The sequence below is a fragment of the Ovis aries genome, chromosome X (genome assembly GCF_016772045.2).
Source record: "Ovis aries strain OAR_USU_Benz2616 breed Rambouillet chromosome X, ARS-UI_Ramb_v3.0, whole genome shotgun sequence".
In the NCBI taxonomy this organism is placed as follows: domain Eukaryota; kingdom Metazoa; phylum Chordata; class Mammalia; order Artiodactyla; family Bovidae; genus Ovis; species Ovis aries.
The window spans coordinates 114,040,746-114,061,718 of NC_056080.1; the positions used below are offsets into that span (position 1 = coordinate 114,040,746).

General features: G+C 41.1%; 1 protein-coding gene and 1 non-coding gene across 13 annotated transcripts in view; one reads left to right on the plus strand and one right to left on the minus strand.

Annotated features, from left to right (window-relative positions):
- Positions 1-8,915: 8,915 nt before the first annotated feature.
- The window catches only part of ZNF280C (zinc finger protein 280C), a 73,450-nt gene continuing 61,392 nt past the window's right edge, over positions 8,916-20,973 (minus strand). For all 12 annotated transcript variants that reach the window (XM_042241650.2, XM_015105061.4, XM_015105062.4 and 9 more), the window contains 5 exons: positions 20,767-20,907; positions 14,941-15,003; positions 11,172-11,290; positions 10,703-10,739; positions 8,916-10,577 (listed from right to left, as the gene is read on the minus strand). In XM_042241650.2, coding sequence (XP_042097584.1) covers positions 10,562-10,577; positions 10,703-10,739; positions 11,172-11,290; positions 14,941-15,003; positions 20,767-20,907 — 376 coding nt within the window. In that variant the 3' untranslated portion in view covers positions 8,916-10,561. The remainder of the gene's footprint in view (positions 10,578-10,702; positions 10,740-11,171; positions 11,291-14,940; positions 15,004-20,766; positions 20,908-20,973) is intronic.
- LOC114111867 (U6 spliceosomal RNA) lies at positions 17,639-17,745 on the plus strand. The gene has a single exon (XR_003587599.1). It is a non-coding gene; the product is annotated as a U6 spliceosomal RNA (small nuclear RNA).

The window sequence follows — 20,973 nt, forward strand, 5'->3', positions numbered from 1 at the left end:
CACAATGGATAAGGGATGTGAGAACTTGGCAGCAAGCATTGGCTCAACAATGTTGCAAGAGTCTGGATAAACCTGCCAAGTAAGCTAGAATGCTAACAGGGGGTTTGAAACACTCCTTTCATGCCCAGGAGATTTATCAACTAGAGCCCTAAGTTAACTCTTTCCACAGAAAGGTGGTCAGGGACAGCCCCCTGTTAATGTCAGAAGAGTTGGTGAAAGACATAAAATAGTAAGATTCTGGTTTGGGGGTAGATGCTCGAGCAGGTCCAGGGGGGTCTGTCGAGTCCTGAGGCCTTGCTTACTAGGACTCTTCCGCATGACCTTGTCATGGGTGGGATGGCCCAGGAAGTCCCTCGAGTCCTGCGTGACCTTGTCATGGGTGGGATCTCCCATGCTGGCTCCCGGCAAGGGACGACTGCTCTGATGTCTTTTGGCTCTTGTGACCTGGCTGCAGAGTCAGGCCACCTCTCAGTGGCTGCGAGGACACTTATCCATTCACCCTAATGGGTGCATTTTAGTTTGAGTCCTGGCCCACCTTGATCACGCCCCTTTCTGCTTTAGCAAGGTCAAGATGACAATATTCCAAAACCTCTCTCACCGTCAGGATTGCCTCTCTTAGACCCAACACCTTTCCAGCACTCAACAAACGTTTACTGAGTACCTACTATGTGCTTCTGTTCTCAGCCCTGGGGATAAATAGGTGAACGAAATAAAATCCTACTTTCATAAAGGAGACAGACACTAAACAAGAAATGAGATATATAAGTGAGATCATTTGACAGAGTGATAAGGACTCTAAGGGCAATAAAACGGGGTAAATGGACAGAAAGTGTGGGAGTTGGGGGAGAGCGACATATTAGAGTGCTTACAAGAGGCATCTTTGAAGAGAGGGCACCTGAGATGAAACCTAAATGAAAGCAAGCAACCAGCCATGAGTGAAGAGAACCTCAAGCAGAGAAAGCAGCTAATGAATGCCAAGGCCCTGAGGCAGGAGTTAGTGAAAGTGAAAGTGTTACTCAGTCGTTTCTGACTTTGCAACCCCATGAACTGTATAGCCTGCCAGGCTCCTCTGTCCATGGGATTCTGCAGGCAAGAATAGTGAAGTGGGTAGCCATTCCCTTCTCCAGGGGGATCTTCCCAACCCAGTGATCAAACCTGGGTCTCCTGCATTGCAGGCAGATTCTTTACTGTCTGAGTTACTTTGTGCATTTGAGGAACAAAAAGGAGGAGGGTGTGGCTGCCACTTTCACACTGGTTGGGCCTGAACTTAAAAGTCAGACTCTGAAAACTACCCCCATTTACTTTTTGGTCCTTCCAAGGCTCTGAGAGTTTTGCTGCCCAAAGCAGGCCCTCTCCACTCCTACCTGCCTGTATCCTCTGCAGCTCACCTGCCCCATCCCAGCCCTTCACACAGAATGATGTCGCTCCGGCCTGGAGACCTGGAGACAGCCAAGAAGTCCAGGGGCTCCCCACAGTGGCCCCAGGAATCCTGAGAAGCCCCAGGCTCCACCCAGTCTTCCAGCCTCAGAACTTCCTGCTGGCAGCAGCAGGCCGGCCTGGTGGTCCCCAGGTCTCCCACGGATTAAGCAAGAGGACGTGTGAATGGGTGTTACCAGGGTGCACCCAGAGGAAAGGGGACACAGGAATCCAGAGAATGGTGACACCCTTGTTGCTGTGAGGGTGATAAGGAACAGGGGGCTTCAAGGGATGCAGGCTTCTCGTTCAGCCCCAGTGAGGGTCTGAAACAATCCAAGATGGCCAGCATCTCCCCTCTACAGTTCCCCTTCATTTTCCAGACCTGTACCCTTGAGTCTTCACCTGTGCTACAGAGACAGGACCTGGAAAAGTCACTGCCAACATTTCAATACTGACTGGATACCAGGCGCTGTGCTGAAACACTTTATATTCTTTCAGTAGCTCATTTAATGTTCCTTCAACCCTATGAGATAGGGATAATACCTTCCATTTTACAGATAAGAATATGGGTGCTGACCTGTCTGAGGTAGTATTGTCTTACTTCATGTCTAGCCTCTTTCTATGATGTTACATCATCTTTCAAGTCCCTTCCAAGCTCCAGGATTTCTCCCCTTGTGGGGATGGCAGCTTCCCTCTGGCAGTTTCCCTCTGGATGGAAGCTTCCCTCTCAGCTTCCCAGAGAGGCCTGAACAGGAGGCCATTCAGTATCCAGGAGGCCAGAGAGGGACTTCCCTCCCTGAGTGAGACAGCCCTGACCAGATGCTCCCGGAAATCCTAGTGCCAGACAGAAGCATCAGCTCCGGGCCAAAGGAGTCTCTAAGATGCCCTTGGCTTGGACAGTAACTGGGAACCACACAGCTGGCCTGGACTCTGCAGCTCAGCCTTTGGGTCTGTAGAATCTTGTCACTGGGACCCCTAGGACCACTCCCCACCAATATCTGAGCATGTGCTCAGCTCCCGACTCAGCCTGATGATGGGCTCTGGCTGAGCTCAATGTGACTGAAAACTCTGTCAGGAAGACCCTTCAGTCAGAGAGATAGAAGCTGCTCTAAGCACCGCCATCTGGAGCCATGCTGGGGAGGAGACCGGGTCCCCAAGTGTAGCTGCCTGCAGCCCACCCTGCCTGTATGCAGAGTGGGGACGGAGGGCCTGGAGATAAGCTGAGAGCTCCCTGGGAAGCAAGGTTCAGCTTCTCCCGTCACTGAGTGGCAAATGCAGTGGCTATTCTCTGATCACATCTGAGAGTATAGGAGACATTCCTGCTGGTCCAGTGGCTAAGACTCCACGCTCCCAATGCAGGGGGCCCAGGTTCAATCCCTGGTCAGGGGATTTGAAATGGCAACCCACTCCAGTATTCTTGCTTGGAGAATCCCAGGGACGGGGAAGCCTGGTGGGCTGCCGTCTATGGGGTCGCACAGAGTCGGACACGACTGAAACGACTTAGCAGCAGCAGCAGCCACAACTAAGGGTTTGAATTCCGTGACTAACAGATCCTGCATGCTGCAACAAAGATTAAAGATCTCGCGTGCAGTAACTGACTCGGTGCAAATAAATAAATATTAAAAAATCCCTCAGAGGGGACAGAGTTGCTACCTTAACCTTAGAGGCTACCCTCCACATCCCCTCAGTGGGAGGGGCCTTGCTCCCTTAGGAAGGGCTGGTCCACGCCCCAGTGCTTTACACCTACTTCTGACTCCATGACTGCTCATGGCCCTACGGGCTGTCGCCGCAGTAGCAGGACTGAGATGGGAACACCAGAGATTGCCCTGGATTAGTAAATCCCCAGTGCTGGTTCAGAGCTGACTGCATGAAATCCCTTGGCAACATGTTACAGTATGGATTCCTGGGGCACCAGCTTAGACATTCTTATGTATTAGATCTGGGGGCCACGCCCAAGAATTTTTTAAAAATATGCACAGTTGATTCTCATGTACCTCCAGGTCTCTGTGTCTCTCGCCCCCTCCACCCCCGCAGGCATCCTGATAAACCCTAAAGTCTACAACTACCTTTCCTGAGCCATGCCTTCAAAATTAGTGATCTAGGTAACCACAGAATCCAGCCTGGTGATCCTTTCCTAGCATAAATGAAACTGTTCCAGACATAGCGACTGTCCTTGGGCTGTTCGTCTGAAACAGAAGACAAGAGCCTCTTAACCATGAGAGGAAAGTGAAGAACTAATTCGGAGCATTAACAGCTCAATGCTATGAGGACCACTCTGGAAGCAAGACTGATAATTCAAGAGAGATTGCATGTCTGCTGTGTGCCCTCTGCTGGTAAAATTAGTGAAGGCTGGAAAGTGTTTGCTGTGCTGTGCTTAGTCGTTCAGTCGTGTCTAACTCTTTGCAACCCTGTGTATTGTACCCCGCCGGGCTCCTCTGTCCATGGGATTCTCCAGGCAAGAATACTGGAGTGGGTTGCCATGCCCCCCTTCAGGGAATCTTTCCATCCCAGGGATCGAACCCAGGTCCCACGCATTGCAGGTGTATTCTTTAATGTCTGATGGGTGCTGACCATGTCCTGGTGTGGAAGCCCATACAGAAGGAGTGAGTCCTGGTCCCAGTGTGGGCACTTGGACACCTGAACTAGAAAGGCTACTAACTAAAAGAAAAATTTGAGGTATAATGATACATAAAAACTGAACATATTGACTTTATACAATTTGATGAGTTTGGACATATGCACATACTCAGTGAAACCATCATCACAATCAAGGTAATAAACATATCCATCACTTTTTTAAATCTCGAACTAATCTTCCCTCATAGCTCAGTCAGTAAAGAATCTGCCTCCAATGCAGGAGACATGAGTTCAATTCCTGGGTCAGGAAGATCCCCTGGAGAAGGAAATGGCAACCCACTCTAGTATTCTTGCCTGGAGAATCCCATGGACAGAGGAGCCTGGTAGGCTACAGTCCATGGGGTTGAAGAGTTGGACAGAACTTAGCAACTAAACCACCACCATGAATATATTAGAATTTATCCTTTCATCTGATGACATTTTGCCGGTTTCCCTCTTTCGGTTCGATTCAGTCGCTCAGTCGTGTCCGACTCTTTGCGACCCCATGAATCACAGCACACCAGGCCTCCCTGTCCATCACCAACTCCCAGAGTCCACTCAGACTCATGTCCATCGAGTCAGTGATGCCATCCAGCCATCTCATCCTCTGTCATCCCCTTCTCCTCCTGCCCCCAATCCCTCCCAGCATCAGAGTCTTTTCCAATGAGTCCACTCTTCGCATGAGGTGGCCAAAGTACTGGAGTTTCAGCTTTAGCATCATTCCTTCCAAAGAAATCCCAGGGCTAATCTTCAGAATGGACTGGTTGGATCTCCTTGCAGTCCAAGGGACTCTCAAGAGTCTTCTCCAACACCACAGTTCAAAAGCATCAATTCTTCGGCGCTCTACCTTCTTCACAGTCCAACTCTCACATCCATACATGACCACAAGAAAAACCATAGCCTTGACCAGACGGACCTTAGTCAGCAAAGTAATGTCTCTGCTTTTGAATATGCTATCTAGGTTGCTCATAACTTTTCTTCCAAGGAGTAAGCGTCTTAATTTCATGGCTGCAATCACCATCTGCAGTGATTTTGGAGCCCCAAAAAATAGTCTGACACTGTTTCCACTGTTTCCCCATCTATTTCTCATAGTGCTATGAACACGCATGTACGACTGAGTCACTGCTTTTGAGTCTTTTGGATATACACCTAGGAGTAGAATTACTAGGTTGTACAGTAATTCTGTTTAGCTTTTTGAGAAACCACCAAACTGCCCAAATCATTTTGCGTTACATCAGCAATGAAGTGAGGATTCCAATTTCCCCTTTGCTGTCCTCTCTCTGGAATGCTCTTCTGAGAGATACCCAAGTGGCTCACTTCCCCACCTCCACATCTTTAACTCAGTTGTCACCCTGTCCTGAAGCCCTATCTGGGCCACCAATTTAAAATTGCAACCTCCCAACTACTAATCCCAGAGAAGGCAATGGCACCCCACTCCAGTACTCTCGCCTGGAAAATCCCATGGATGGAAGAGCCTGGTGGGCTGCAGTCCATGGGGTTGCTAAGAGTTGGAAACAACTGAGTGACTTCACTCTCACTTTTCACATTCATGCATTGGAGAAGGAAATGGCAACCCATTCCAGTATTCTTGCCTGGAGAATCCCAGAGATGGGGGAGCCTGGTGGGCTGCAGTCTATGGCATCACAGAGTCAGACATGACTGAAGCGACTTAGCAGCAGGAGCAACTACTAATCCATACTATCCTCCTGTTTTCTCAAGAGTACTGGTCATTATCTAACATACAATATGCTGCTAAGTCACTTCAGTCGTGTCTGACTCTGTACGACCCCATAGACGGCAGCCCACCAGGCTCCCCTGTCCCTGGGGTTTTCCAGGCAAGAGTACTGGAGTGGGTTGCCATTTCCTTCCTCAATGGATGAAAGTGAAAAGTGAAAGTGAAGTCGCTCAGTCGTGTCCAACCCTCGTGACCCCATGGACTTCAGCCTTCCAGGCTCCTCCGTCCATGGGGTTTTCCAGGCAAGAGTACTGGAGTGGGGTGCCACTGCCTTCTCCAACATACAATATACTTATTTTCTATTGTCTGTCTTCCAACACTGAAAAATAAACTCCACAGGGGCAGAGATTTCAGTCTATTTTACCAGCACCTAGAATAATGTCAGGCACAAAGTAAGTGCTCAGTAAGCATAAACCAATAAATGAGGCCCAAAGAGGTGTTTTGGCAAAGTTTTGAGGAAACAGAATAAGAAGTTCAGTCTTTGTAGTCGAGTTCATTTTTCTAATAATAGTGATAAATTGAAACTGAGTCAATTACACCTTTTATTCAGCTGTAACCAAGAAACACTCATGTGTGAGATGGCTATTTCTGACTCAGGTGAAAGAATTATTGAGAATAGCCTGAAAGTAAAGGGATCAGTCAAGCTAAAACTCATTACCATCAGTTAAAACCCAACTGACTATAATAAGCAAGCTTAGTACTGACTGAGATGTTTTGTTTAAATGAAGTAAAAAAAATGATGCTATAGGACACAGAATTTTAAGGGCATTATACTTTAAGAAAATGAACATATGTTGTGGAAATAGAATCCTATGGAAAAACACAAAGATGCACCCCTGAATAAAATAATTGCTATAGCAAGAATGTGGTTTTCATATTTGTGAACTATGACAAAGGCAGAAAAAATTTATAGAGAACCTACATTAAAACCACGTTATTCCTGGGCAAAAGTTTAAAACTTGGTGTAATTAACACATAAATTATGCACTTGAAAATAAACTGGTAAATTTTGTTATATAATTTTACCATGATTTTTGAAAAGTAAAAAAAAAAATGGGTAGAAAGATGGTAAATGAAAACATATCTTAAGATACAGATATGGAACTAAAGACTAGAATATCACCAAAGCAACTTTTGGAAATTTTGGAAAGTCATTTACAGCAGATATCAGTCTGAAAAATTAAAAATAGTAAGCCTTTTGACTATGAGTTACAAGTAGCAGACTACATAACAAATGATCATTGAAACTGGCTTTCAAAATGTTTCTGCTATAGGTTGAGTGGGTTTCCTTACCCTACTGCTCTCCACCCAGGTGTCCTTTCCCAATAAAATCTCTTGCTTTGTCAGTACACGTTGTCTCCTCGGACAATTCATTTCCAAGTGTTAAACAAGAGCCCAGTTTTGGGCCCTGCAAGGGGTCCCTCTTCCTGCAACAAATGGCGACTCTGGCGGGGACTCCTCTTCACGAAGACTGACATGCTGACCACTCGGGGTACTCAGGGCCCAGCTTGCCTGCCAATGGACCAGACCCAGCAGCCGCAACTGGGACCCTTTTGTCCCTGGTGTCCTCCTGACATGGACAACTGGTCAGAGTGCCCCGACCGGTAAGGAACAAAAGACTTTATTGACCTCTCTCCCCTTCCCTCTTTCCTCTCCTTAACCCTTCCTATCCTTCCCTGTTTCTAGTCCCCCGGTCCTGGACACAGGAATCTGGCCGAAGGGCCCTCAGCCTGAGCTGAGGATTGGAGACTGATCACCTCCTGGCAGAGAACTCGAATTCTGGTTCTGATCTGGTCTGATTTCTGGTAGGGCCGAGTTCCAGTCCTCCCTTCTCTGGAGGCCCAGGGAAAAGTCACATAACGCCTGGGTATCTGTAGATGGCAGGAGACATCTGTAAGGCCACCCCTTTTACCCCCCTCTCCTGCCTCCTCCCCTTCTTTCAACCTGGCTTCCTTTCCTCCCTTGAAATCTTTGATGTTAGTACTTAGATCTGAAGTTCTGTGTCTCTATAGGAGATTTTCTGAGACTGTATTCTTGTATTTAAGGGCTTCCCTGGTGGAGCAGAGGTTAAAGCGTCTGCCTGCAATGTGGGAGACCTGGGTTCGATCCCTGGGTAGAGAAGATCGCCTGGAGAAGGAAATGGCAACCCACTCCAGTATTCTTGCCTAGAGAATCCCATGGACAGAGAGGCTTGGTGGGCTACAGTCCACGGGTCACAGTCGGACTGAGCGACTTCACTTTCACTTTCCCAGACAAGTACGTATGTTGAAACCTAATCCCCAGTTGTGATGGTATTGGAGGTGGGGCCTCATTAGGTAATTAGGTCTAGAGGGTAGAGCCCATGTCAATCAGATTAATGCCCTTGTAATTGAGGCCCTAGAGAACTCTTGTCCTTTCCACCACGTGAGGACATGGCAAGAAGACAACTGTCTATGAACCAGGAAGGGGTCCTCAACAGACTGAATCTGCCAGCACCTTGTTCACTGACTTCCAACCTCCAGAATAATGAGAAATAAATTTCTATTGTTTACAAGACACCCAGTCTATGGTATTCTGTTATAGCAGCTCAAATGAAGTTTCAAAGTACAGTTCAAGAAGTTCCAATGTTTAGAGGGAAAAATAAAACTCACTCATGATTGAGTCAAACTTCTTCTCAGCCTGTCCACCTTCATGGTTATTAAAATTATAAAGGGTCTCCTGCCAGTCTTCAAAGTTCTAAAAATTACAGAAGTATACATGGATGGATGACGGATGTGTGTGGGTGCTTGTGTGTGGCTCTTTGCAACCCCATGGACTGTTGCCTACACCCCACCACGCTCTTCTGGTCCATGGGATTCTCCTGGCAAGAATACTGGAGTGGGTTGCCGTTTCCTTTTCCAGGGCGTCTTCCTGACCCAGGAATCGAAACTGCACATCCTGCACTGGCAGGTGGCTTCTTTACCACTGAGCCATCTGGGAATTCCTAAAGTATACATAGTGAGCTTTTAACTGTGCTGAAAGAAAAACTACAAGATAGATTCAATAAAGTGCTCAGTCTGTAGGCCAAGTAATCAGGCTTCCATGTAAGAAGCAAAGAAATGGTCCTAGATGTATGGAAATCTACAGGTTTTATTCAAAGTGCTTTATTAGAAAATAATTTCAGAGGCACTTTAACAATACAAATTTTATTAAAAAAATAAGTAATAACATCAAAACTGTTCAGCAAATCTATATTCAATGTAACCAAAATAAACAAACACCAAATTAAAAAATATACATCTATATATATATATGGGCAAGAAACAAGTGCATTTTTTGGTCCCAATATTTTCTGAATATATTATCTTTATCCAAAGGAATTACACTAATGGCTAAGATAGTATGCATTAGATGTACAGAAATGCAACGTTAAAACTCGTTTTAAGGTCTGTAGGAAGTGTTCTTTGCCAATTCTTCATGCCTTTGAACCCACAATCACTAAGATAACGATAGATCCAAGATAGACAGTGGATGTAATAACGTCTAGTGGTCTGAATAATTACCAAATTAAGAAGCTGCCAATAGGTAGCTACATAAAATTTGTAGGGAATTCAAAGGATTTTTTTTTGAGTTATTAACGAAAGAAAATGAACACAAAACAAGTTTTAAAGAGAAGAAAGAAAAGAGGATATAACAAAACAGACATTAATAAATTTGGCAAAGACAACATAAAACAAAGTTAACAAAATTAAATTAGAGTAAAAAAATAAAAAAATTGAATAGTAGTATTGCTGAATGCATCTAATACTGGAAAAAACTTTAAACAACAGTAGAACTAACTGATTTTGGAACTGTTAACTTCAGAAACTTCAAGAACATGAAAGTAAAAGTAACCTTGGTTCCCTATATAACCAGTTTTTATATTCCCTGGACTGCATGCACACTGAGGAAGATAAAAGGGCAGCAGCCAGAATGATCCAACTTCAACTTGGATGTTGAAGCATTGATCTGATGGGCTTTTCTTGGTTAGAATCGACCCATGAGCTTAAGATCAAGAACCAAAGCCCCCAGTAGAAAGTTGTGCTCTATTTGGTGGGCCTTGAGGTCATCTCTGGCCAAATTAGCATCAGTCTTATAGGAGGCCAGTCATGAAGGAAGGGACTCTCCCTAAGATTTGATTTCTTAAGGCCAAAATCTAGAGGAGGTCTCACAGTCAAATAATTCACATTCCTTGGAAAGAGAGGACAGGCATCAGACGTGTCCATCGAAGGGGGACACGGACCAGGAATACCCTGGACTTTATTTGAAATTTCTGTGTTGCTTCTGCATCTGAAAAATATGAAAAATAGAACAATGACAGACAAGGAATGAAGAAAAAGATAACTATCTGACCTAAAAATGTAATTTCCTAAGAAACTAAGAAACCAGACAAAACAGACAAGAAAGATGAACAGTCACATCATTTGGAATGCAGTATTCTGAAAGCAAGTATAGCGGAGGAAAACACGAATTATTTTAAGCAAAGCAAGAAAAGACCATAGCAACAAAAGTTATTTCTGAAGAGAGCCAACAGGAAAAAAGCTTATGTTAAGGTATGTTAACCTGACATAAAGATAAGGTGGAATAAGATTCTAGTGCCATCCGACAGCTGAAAAGAACTGAATAACGAGAACTAGTGTCATAAACTTGGCTGTTTAATCACTTTTGTATGAGAAAACACTTCAGAACTTTGAACTTAGGAAACTGCCTTTGTGAAAGAAAACACTTCAGAACTTTGAACTTAGGAAATTCCAATTTGTCTTGCACCAGGTTGCACGAGCTCCATAGAGCAGGAATCTATTTCAACAAGAGGCTTTAAAAACAAAAACAAAAACAAAAAACTTTAATATTTTTCATTTCTATTAGTGATACATTCAATAAATGCAATAGTGCTAAAATCCATCAAAGAAAAATGCACTGAATGAATATTAAACTTACGCAGAAGTGGGTTCAAAAGCTGAGGTACTTTCAGGAACTGAAATTAGAAAGAATTTTACATTTAAAATAGAATATATGAGGAATGAGAAGGGGAAAGGAAGGGAAAGGATAAATTAGGAGTTTGGGATTAGCAAATATAAACTACCATATACAAAATAGATAAAGAACATGGTTCCAACTGTATAGCACTGGGAACTGTATTTAATATCTTGCAATAAACTGTAATGAAAAGAATCTCTATATATAACTAAATCAGTGTGTTGTACACCAAGACTAATATAACATTGTAAATCAACTATATTTCAGTATAAAATAAAATATTTTTAAAGAATGTATGAGGAATGAAACTATTATTTTAATATGTAAAGGCCTATACTGTGGTTGATCAAAACCACCTAGAATAAATATCAGAATAAATAATATGGAATAAATATCAGAAATCTAAAGTAACACAATTATATATATGTACCATTCTCTATTATAACTTGGCAAGTGTGAGTTTTACGTTGGCTTAAGTGCTTAGCCATAAGATCCAGAGCCGAAGAATCAACCAGGAAATCACATTTAAGGCACACTAGAGTAATGCCCCTATGGAAAAAAAATAAGAAAGAAAAGGTTGTCTTAAAAAAAAACCATACACAAATTCAATTATTATTTTTCCACGTAACTTTTTTGTGTGTGTGTTGTGACCATTTCCAAATTTTGTTATATAAGCCTGATATACATGAAATGGCATGTCTCTAGAAAATGGCATAGCCATGTCTAAATTATGAGAACATTTAGTGCTCTACGTGCTGTTCCCTCTCCTCGCTGTTGTTTAGTTGCTCAGTTGTGTCCAACTCTTTGCAACCCTATGCACTGTAGCCCACCAAGCTCCTCTGTCCATGGGATTTCCCAGGCAAGAGTACTGGAGTGGCTTGCCATTTCCTTCTCCAGTTCCCTCTCTTGTGGTTCCTGAAAGTTATGAGTGAAGAGAGAACTAAAACCCAGTCTGGACTCCACTAACAACTTGTATAACTTGTGCGAGGCACAATCTTTCTCTGCCTTTGCCCATCAGCAAAGCAAGATTCATCCATTCAATATACATTTGCTGAGAACCTTCTTTATATACTCTGTACTACTAGTATGGATTTGTGTTACAAATATAAGAGTGAACAAAAAAGGATACTCTGTGAAGCCTACAACCTAATGTCCTATTTAAATGATAAAATCAGAGAAGAAATGAGGTCTTAAAAATAAATTATGTGAACATAAATAAATCATGCATTATCATCAGCTTATTAACAAAGCATAAATATACTTTTGCAGTTTGTTTTAAATACTTTAACAGTAAGTACTTTACCTGTATAAGAATAAATTCAAGGCATAGCTTAGTCTAATTTCTCCCTTGCAGCTCTACTCTCAACAGCTTGTTGTATATTTACACTGAGTTGTCACATCAGAAATGATCTCCATGAAACTAAAGGCATGTACTTTCCTCCTTACCTGGGAAAAGTCATTCCTCCTGACTGGTCTCCTTAACGATGCCATGCCCGACATAAATGCTCAAAACTGTAGCTATTTCTGACTCTTTTTGCCTTTAGACAGTCACTATTTGAAAAATCTCATAATATTCAATATTAGCAATTTATTGAGCACTTACTCTGTGTAAACAATCCAAAGAAGTAGGTGCTGTAATTTTAACTTTTTTAAATAGAGGACAGGTTCAGGTTTAGTAACTTACCAAGGTCAGGACCAGGTCTGAAACTGAACCTTTTGATTCTAGAGCCCATATTCTTTAATGTGGCATGGTACCACTTCACCACTTCAACCCAGATTATCTTATTAAATCAGTCTTAACTACTGCAACAGTCTTAATCAGTCTATGTGCCTCACGTGGGCTTCCCAGGTGGCTCAGTGGTAAAGAATCTGCTTGGCAAAGCAGGAGACACAGGAGACTCGGGTTTGATCCCTGGGTGGGGAAGATCCATGGAGAAGGGAATGGCAACCCACTCCAGTACTCCTGCCTGGAAAATTCCATGGACAGAAGGGCCTGGCAGGCCACAGTCCATGGGGCTGTAAAGAGTTGGACACGACTGAGAGACTAAGCATGCACGTGCCTCATGTAGCTACAACTCACCTTGTATAGCCCTCCAAATTGATCTTCCTTTAGTATCCCTGATTCCACATGAAGCACCAATGGCTTTCCCAACATCTTCAAATTAAGTCCAAATTCCCTAGGCTTTTTCAAGGATTCCACCATCTGGATATAAGCTCAAAACCATTCCCAGACTCTGAACTTAGTACAATGTTATATGAACCTCATGCTTCATCCAAACTGTACTACTTGTCATTCACTGTGTTTATCATTTGCTTTTTTCCTTTCTTAATTTTCATTCATGCTGTTTTTCCAACTGAAATGCCCCTGTGCCTCTTCTTAAAAGTAGAAACCTCTCTTTCTCTTCAAATCGTAACTTTCATTGCACTTATTACAAACCTCCCTGTATTAATTTCTGTAGTTACTTATGTTCACATCTTATAAATTGTACATTCCTTGAAGGTTGGTACCAAGCCTACTTCATCACTGTCATCTTCACAGAATTTGCTACCTTGTGTTATACATGATATACAATGAATTTAAAAATGAACACTGCATTTTAATAAAATAACAATTATAAATTTACTATTCTTAAAATTTTAAATATGAAAACTCCCATACATAGAAAATCACCAGTTTTCTATTTAAATTTGAGACCCATTCTATGTGAGAAAAAAAGTCGTACAATTAAATCTAAGAACCAAGCACACAACTCAGTTTGACAATAGTGAGATAAAAATCAAATTAAATTCTCATCTTTAGAATAAATCCTTTTCATTGTTATAAAAAATTTTTAGTAACTGGTAATATCTAGATAAAGTTTATTGGTATTTCCTAATTCCTTGAATTTAGCAATAGTTTTAAAATTGCACTGATGTATTTTTAAAAAATGGAATAAAACTTTCCTCTTCCTATGAGCTATTATTGGTGTATCATCTACACATTCCACATGTCACTTTCAATATTAATTTACTCAATAAATATTCACAAAAGCCTACCATAGGCCAGGCCACTACTGAATGCCCAGCCAATGTCTGACATAGCCAAATATCCAAATCATACACATTTTAGTCAGAAGATACAGACAGTAAACAAGAGGGTGAAATACACAATCTATTGAACAGTAAAAAGTTGCCATGAAGAAAAAACAAAGCAAAAAAGGGAGATAGGGAGTGTTAGGAGTGGGGCTGGGAAAGAATGGTATCTTAAATGGGGTGGTCAAGGAAAGACCTAAAGGAGGCGACAGAGAAGAGCAAATGAGGCAGAAGACATCAAAATATAAGATCCTGAGTCACAGCATCCCCTCTTCTCCTCTTCCACTAACCCAAAGCATTAAAACAAGTGTTGGCTAACCTGATGCTATTAATATAAAGATCTTGACACTGGTATCTCAAATAGCAATGACAGCAATAACAAAATAATTAACCAAAGGAAAATGGAGTCAAAGGAATTAGAATAATGTGAAAAAATGGTCCTTAATGAATTCTGAGCTAAGTGTGTGTGGTAGCACCAACATTAATTATCAATCTTTTCAGAAATGTTCACAATTCCTCTGAATAGTAAACAAGTTGTGTATTTTTATTTCAAAAATGAAAGTGTGTCAAGTCACTTTGTCAACTATCTTAAAAGTCTTTTAAATACTCAAATATTGCTGGAGAGCCTTATTTTTTAATTTTATAATGCAAATTCATGGAAGTTTCATCTTAATGCTTAATATCACTGAAACAAAGTTTGCTGCTGCTGCTAAGTCGCTTCAGTCATGTCCGACTCTCTGCGACCCCACAGACTCCGCCATCCCTGGGATTCTCCAGGCAAGAACACTGGAGTGGGTTGCCATTTCCTTCTCTAATGCATGAAAGTGAAAAGTGAAAGTGAAGTCGCTCAGTCGTGGCCGACTGTTCACGACCCCATGGACTGCAGCCCATCAGGCTCCTCCGTCCATGGGATTTTCCAGGCAAGAGTACTGGAATGGGGTGCCATTGTCTTCTCTGGAAACAGAAGTTTAGCTGGAGACTATTAGGTAATCCCCTCTTAGATCTAAGGATATAATGAACAGAATTCCGTATGTCCAGTAGCAATTATTTCATTTTCCAAACTAAGCACTCCAGCATCAGGTTAAAAAGTTACTATAGAGAGAATAAAAAAAAGATTAATTACTTACCTGAGAGTTCTAGAAAGCCTCTTAAAAATGCAAAACCGTTTAGCTGGCTGGCTGGCATGAAAGCTAGAAAGACAAGAAAGAAATGAGATTTTATTATACAGTAATTAATTTCACGACAATTTTTCAAGCCTATACTTAGTTTCCTAGTTTTGAATAAAAGACCACAATTTAAATTATAAAATTCTATTAGCATGTTTAATTCAAGATTTTTATCTTACATTTCATGTTATCATCGTATTTTCTAACATATTTCCCTCAGAATAATCTTAAATGATTATACCTCACTGCTATAAAAAAAATAACGAGTTAAACATGCAAAGAACATCAAATTATTTTCACTTAAGAGTTGAGAACAATTTAAAAGTTATTTGCTAATGATGTATTTTGCTGTAATATAAACTGTTAGGAATAATACTTTATAATCTTAATATACTTAGCTTGGGGACCCTGGAAAAAACTGTTTCTTAGGCCAAGTGACATTACCATCAGTAAAATGAAACACTTAAAGAATCTTCTGCAATTACTGTAAGAGCTTTTAAAGAACATCAATTAAAGGAAGCAGAACTCAAGTTAAAACAATACTTCCTCTATGCACAGAAAACCACTAACCAAATTTTGCAGCCGATGCTAACAGCTTAATACTGCCTTCTAAGTTGATAAGGAAAGCTTTCCTGTATTAGAAAGACAGGCAGAATTAGCCAGGATCCTTGGTGGCTCAGAAGGCAAAGAATCTGCCTGCTAACGCAGGAGATCTGGGTTCGATCCCTGGGTCGGAAAGATCCCCTGGAGAAGGGAGTGGCTCCCCACCCTAGTATTTTTGCCCGGAGAAGTCCATGGACAGAGGAGCCTGGCGGGCTACAATCCATGGGCTTGCAAAGAGTGGGACATGCCTAAGCGACTAACACTTTCACTTTCTTTGGGCATAGCACAGTATTACTCAAAGTGTGATCCATAGGACCAGCAGCATCTGCATCACCTGGGAGCTTATTAGAAATACTGAATACAAAGTCTCAGCTCCCACTCCAGACCTACTGAATTAATCTCTGGTGGTGGTGCCCAGAAACCAGTTTCAATACGTTTTTCAGATGATCCTTACACTAACTAATCATCTGAAAAACTTACTGAAACTTTGCTAGCCCTAGCTTGCACTGACAGACCCAAACTGGCAACACATCAATTCAATGGATATCCTTAGACACATGGTAACTATCCATCAACATACCATGTACACATGGGAAAAGAATGACTACCTATCCCCAAGAAAAAGTCCTCAGAATAGATGCCATGGTGAATACAAAGAACCACTTTCTCAAGTAGGTAAGACACATATTTAATATGAGGCAGAATAGCTGAATAGTACAGAACTCAAAAAAACAATTGATTCCTATGAGGGACCACAGTGATCAGATACTTCACAGAAGGTAAAATGAGAGGGAAGGAGAGGAGCATGCCAAATAAAAAAGAATAAGAAAAAGTCACTCTACGGAATATGGGATAAACTATACACTGGGGAAGATCAATTATTTTGAGGGGCTTGACTTCTGTCTGGTATGGTTACAGAGTTGCTATGGGCTGAGGATAAAAATACTTGACCTCTGAGAAAACAAAGCTTCTGTATGTACAGAGCTCAATCTTATGACAAAAATTCCACACAGAGTCAGAGTGAGGGTATCCAATTAGGGGGATTGAGGTAACCAAGGAAGCAAGGCATGAGTGAAGTAGGGGAAACGCAGAGAGACTTACAAAACCCTTAGAAGAGTAGAAGTGGACATTTCAGTTCTGTATGATCTGAACGATGAGTAAGTGTGCCTGATGATGCTGCAGTACAGGCTTGGGGCTCACTAGAAATTAGAAAGTTTATGAAAGAAGCCTAGGGCCAGTTGGGGATATTTTGGGGGTAGAATGGGGCCAGAGGTCCCACAAGACAGTTGAGGAGCCTATGGCAAATGGGAGAGGACAGAATGATCCATGAACTTAAGGAACCCTAAAGATAATTTTCAATTTAAAATCCTATAAATTCAGGGCAGAATTAAAGCCCTGTTGGAGCAGCCATGTGTTTGGCACAGAATAAGAGACCAGCATTCCCCCCAGCAGTATACTGAGAGAAAGATTGGCTGGAGTCTGGTTTGGAACAACTGAGGCATAGGTGCAGAACCACTGCAGTAGTTGTGAGGCAGAGTGGTAAATTACAGAAAGATAGATTTTCAGGAAGCCATGATGAATGGTGCCAGATCAAGAGAACACCATAGGCTTCAGAAACTTAAAACTGTATTATTTCCACATGATGCTCCACATTTATGCAAATGATGCACTGAGACAGACTGAGCTTAAAGGGGAGGGGGTAATAATAGCTTGGATCCTAGACAGACAAAAATGTTTGACTTATTTGTGTCCTGTGATCCATCAAATAGTTTGAGATGAAGAGTTGGATCTCAGGAAAACTCAGCATTGAAATTGGAGGATTTACAGTTGAAAGGTAAAATATAAAACTCTCAGAGTGGTTAAGGTACCAAGAATAGAAATGCAAAGAGCCAAGAAGAGCTGAAGAAAGAAAAGGTAATGAAACGGAGGAGCAAAAAAGAAAAAAATTGTGGTAATCGTTTAGGAGAACTTGCAAAGAGTTTAAAGAGTGAGCGATCAAAAGTATCAAATAGTCTTAAAGAAGTCATAGAAGAGTAAGAATGAAAAGCAATGAATAGTCCTCGCTTCAGCAGCACATATACTAAAATTGGAATGATACAGAGAAGATTAGCATGGCCCCTGTGCAAGGATGACATGCAAATTCGTGAAGCATTCCATTTTTTATAAAACTCCTAGAGGAGAACATAGGCAAAACACTCTCTGACATAAATCACAGCAGGATCCTCTATGATCCACCTCCCAGAATTCTGGAAATAAAACCAAAAATAAACAAATGGGATCTAATTAAAATTAAAAGCTTCTGCACAACAAAGGAAAATACAAGCAAGGTGAAAAGTCAGCCTTCTGAATGGGAGAAAATAATAGCAAATGAAGCAACTGACAAACAACTAATCTCAAAAATATATAAGCAACTTATGCAGCTCAATTCCAGAAAAATAAACGACCCAATCAAAAAATGGGCCAAAGAACTAAATAGACATTTCTCCAAAGACGACATATGGATGGCTAACAGACACATGAAAAGATGCTCAACATCACTCATTATTAGAGAAATGCAAATCAAAACCACAATGAGATACCACTTCACACCAGTCAGAATGGCTGCGATCCAAAAATCTGCAAGCAATAAATGCTGGAGAGGGTGTGGAGAAAAGGGAACCCTCCTACACTGTTGGTGGGAATGCAAACTAGTACAGCCACTATGGAGAACAGTGTGGAGATTCCTTAAAAATTGCAAATAGAACTACCTTATGACCCAGCAATCCCACTGCTGGGCATACACACCGAGGAAACCAGAATTGAAAGAGACACATGTACCCCAATGTTCATCGCAGCACTGTTTATAATAGCCAGGACATGGAAACAACCTAGATGTCCATCAGCAGATGAATGGATAAGAAAGCTGTGGTACATATACGCAATGGAGTATTACTCAGCCGTTAAAAGAATTCATTTGAATCAGTTCTGATGAGATGGATGAAACTGGAGCCGATTACACAGAGTGAAGTAAGCCAGAAAGAAAAACACCAATACAGTATACTAACACATATATATGGAATTTACAAAGATGGCAATGACGACCCTGTATGCAAGACAGGAAAAAAGACACAGATGTGTATAATGGACTTTTGGACTCAGAGGGAGAGGGTGGGATGATTCGGCAGAATGGCATTCTAACATGTATACTATCATGTAAGAATTGAATCGCCAGTCTGTGTCTGACACAGGATACAGCATGCTTGGGGCTGGTGCATGGGGATGACCCAGAGAGATGTTATGGGGAGGGGAGGTGGGAGGGGGGTTCATGTTTGGGAACGCATGTAAGAATTAAAGATTTTAAAATTAAAAAATAATAATAAAAAAAAGAAAAAGCAATGAATACATTTAGTGATTAGGACATGATTGATAGTCTTAAAAGGGGCAGCTTGAACTGATTAAGATGGGGGTGATACTCAAATTACAAAGAAATGACAACATAAGATAGAAAAGAACACGTTTTACAAATGTTGACAGTGAAAGGAAGATAAGAAAATGTGCAAAGTAAAGGCATCTTTCCCTCATACTAAAAAACCTGAAAATATTTGTAGGCAGAAGGAATGTGGTACAGAGAAAAAGATGAAATGAGGGTGCATAAGATTATGGAGGAAATGGAAGAGATAAGGGGCAAAACTAACTTTGAAAAAGTGGACATGTCTCTTTCTGAGATTAATGTCTGGATGAAGGGGAAAAGATTTGAGGTAGAAAAAGGTTAACCTTGGGAAAAATGAAAAAAGATGACCTCTGAGTAATTAGTGGGCAAGGTTAACAACTTAGAGCCTAGAATAAAATCCTGAAGGTACTGAAAAGCATCTACACAGATGTTGAAGACAAAAACAAATAAGCATTCTTAAAAGAGAGGACCACATTAAAGTTCAGAAATTCAAAGCTGACTAAATCAAGCACAGTCTAGAAATGAGCAAAGAGAAAGATCAAAAAGGGTAAGGGAGTCAAGGATAGCAAGGTAAGCGTGGCTGAAGATGTGAAGGATTCTAGAACAAAAAACAAAGCAAGATTCACAACAGATGACTTTGAGGCTGAAGTTAACTATAAGATTGGATTTAGTGATACTGGACTGAAAGGAGGAGCCAAGACTAAAAGTCTAGAAGTAATGAGATTTCAAAATGAATGAATATTGCATATGACAAGGTAACATTGGATGGTGGCATTTTTTAATGCCTTAGAGGTGGATGTGAAGTGCTGGCATTAAAGTCAAGGTACGATGAAGTTAGGCTGGGGAATCACCAAGGGGAAAAAAACACTGAGAGTTAAGTGCTGAAGGCATTAAAAAATGTGGGCAAATCCTTGAAAGTGGTAGCTAACTATGCCCATAAAGTAACACAGGCAGAATAAAGGTACTTGACCTTTATTATAAGCTCCAAGACACCACTTTTATTGGCTTCATCTTATTTCTGACTGAAAATAAATGGACCTACCTCCATTTGAATAATCAACTTAGCATATTTATATCTGAACAATTTTTGTTTAGAAAAATCCATACTGAAGGAATAAAGTACTAATAAGATTCAAACGAAAGTAATGTGGGCTTTGAAGTCTTTCTCTAGCATAGAGTACATGGTAGGTGCTCAAAGAATGTAAAATAATTGATATATGAAAAAGAATTCCAACAGTAATGTCATGACTGGACTATTCCTGCAGTCTCATTTCACATTTCATCAAATGAATGCAAAGATGGAGGCCTTGAAAAACAAATGGACAGATGGGTTAGAGGGAGAATGAGAGATAAAGAACACAAGAGAGTGAGCATGTGAGCACCGATGATGTTCCTAGCATTTCTGACAAAGCTGAAGTCTCTAAAAGAGATTGCTTTGAAGTGGGGAACACTGCATAGTTACATGCATTTATCTGGTAAGATATTTTGGAACATTTGAAATTTTATTCACTTTTTGAAAGACTTAGAAAAATAACTTCCCTACCAAACCTATTCTAATTTCATTAGCCTGTTCCTAAAAATTTTGTCCTGCTAATTCCTGAGTTATTATGCTGGAAAACAGTATTGGGTAATATCCTCGAAGTTCCCTGTTGCTAGATCTTTTTAGATCCTTGATATGACAAAGTGGCTTTGTTATAAAAAACCAAATTATCTTGAATGGTAGTTTTGACTGGCCGTGTACATGTTTAACTCACCTCAGCATATGATTTACAAAGGCTTTGTTGCAGTTAGTGCTGTATTTGCAAAAATTACAGTGCACAAATAATGAAAAGTGGCTTGCAAAATCTTTTATTTTGGTATGACATTCAATGCATGTGTATATTCCCCGACGACACCTTATGGAGACAGAAAAAAATGATAAAAATATATTGTAAAACCAAAAAATAAGGTAAAGACTTATT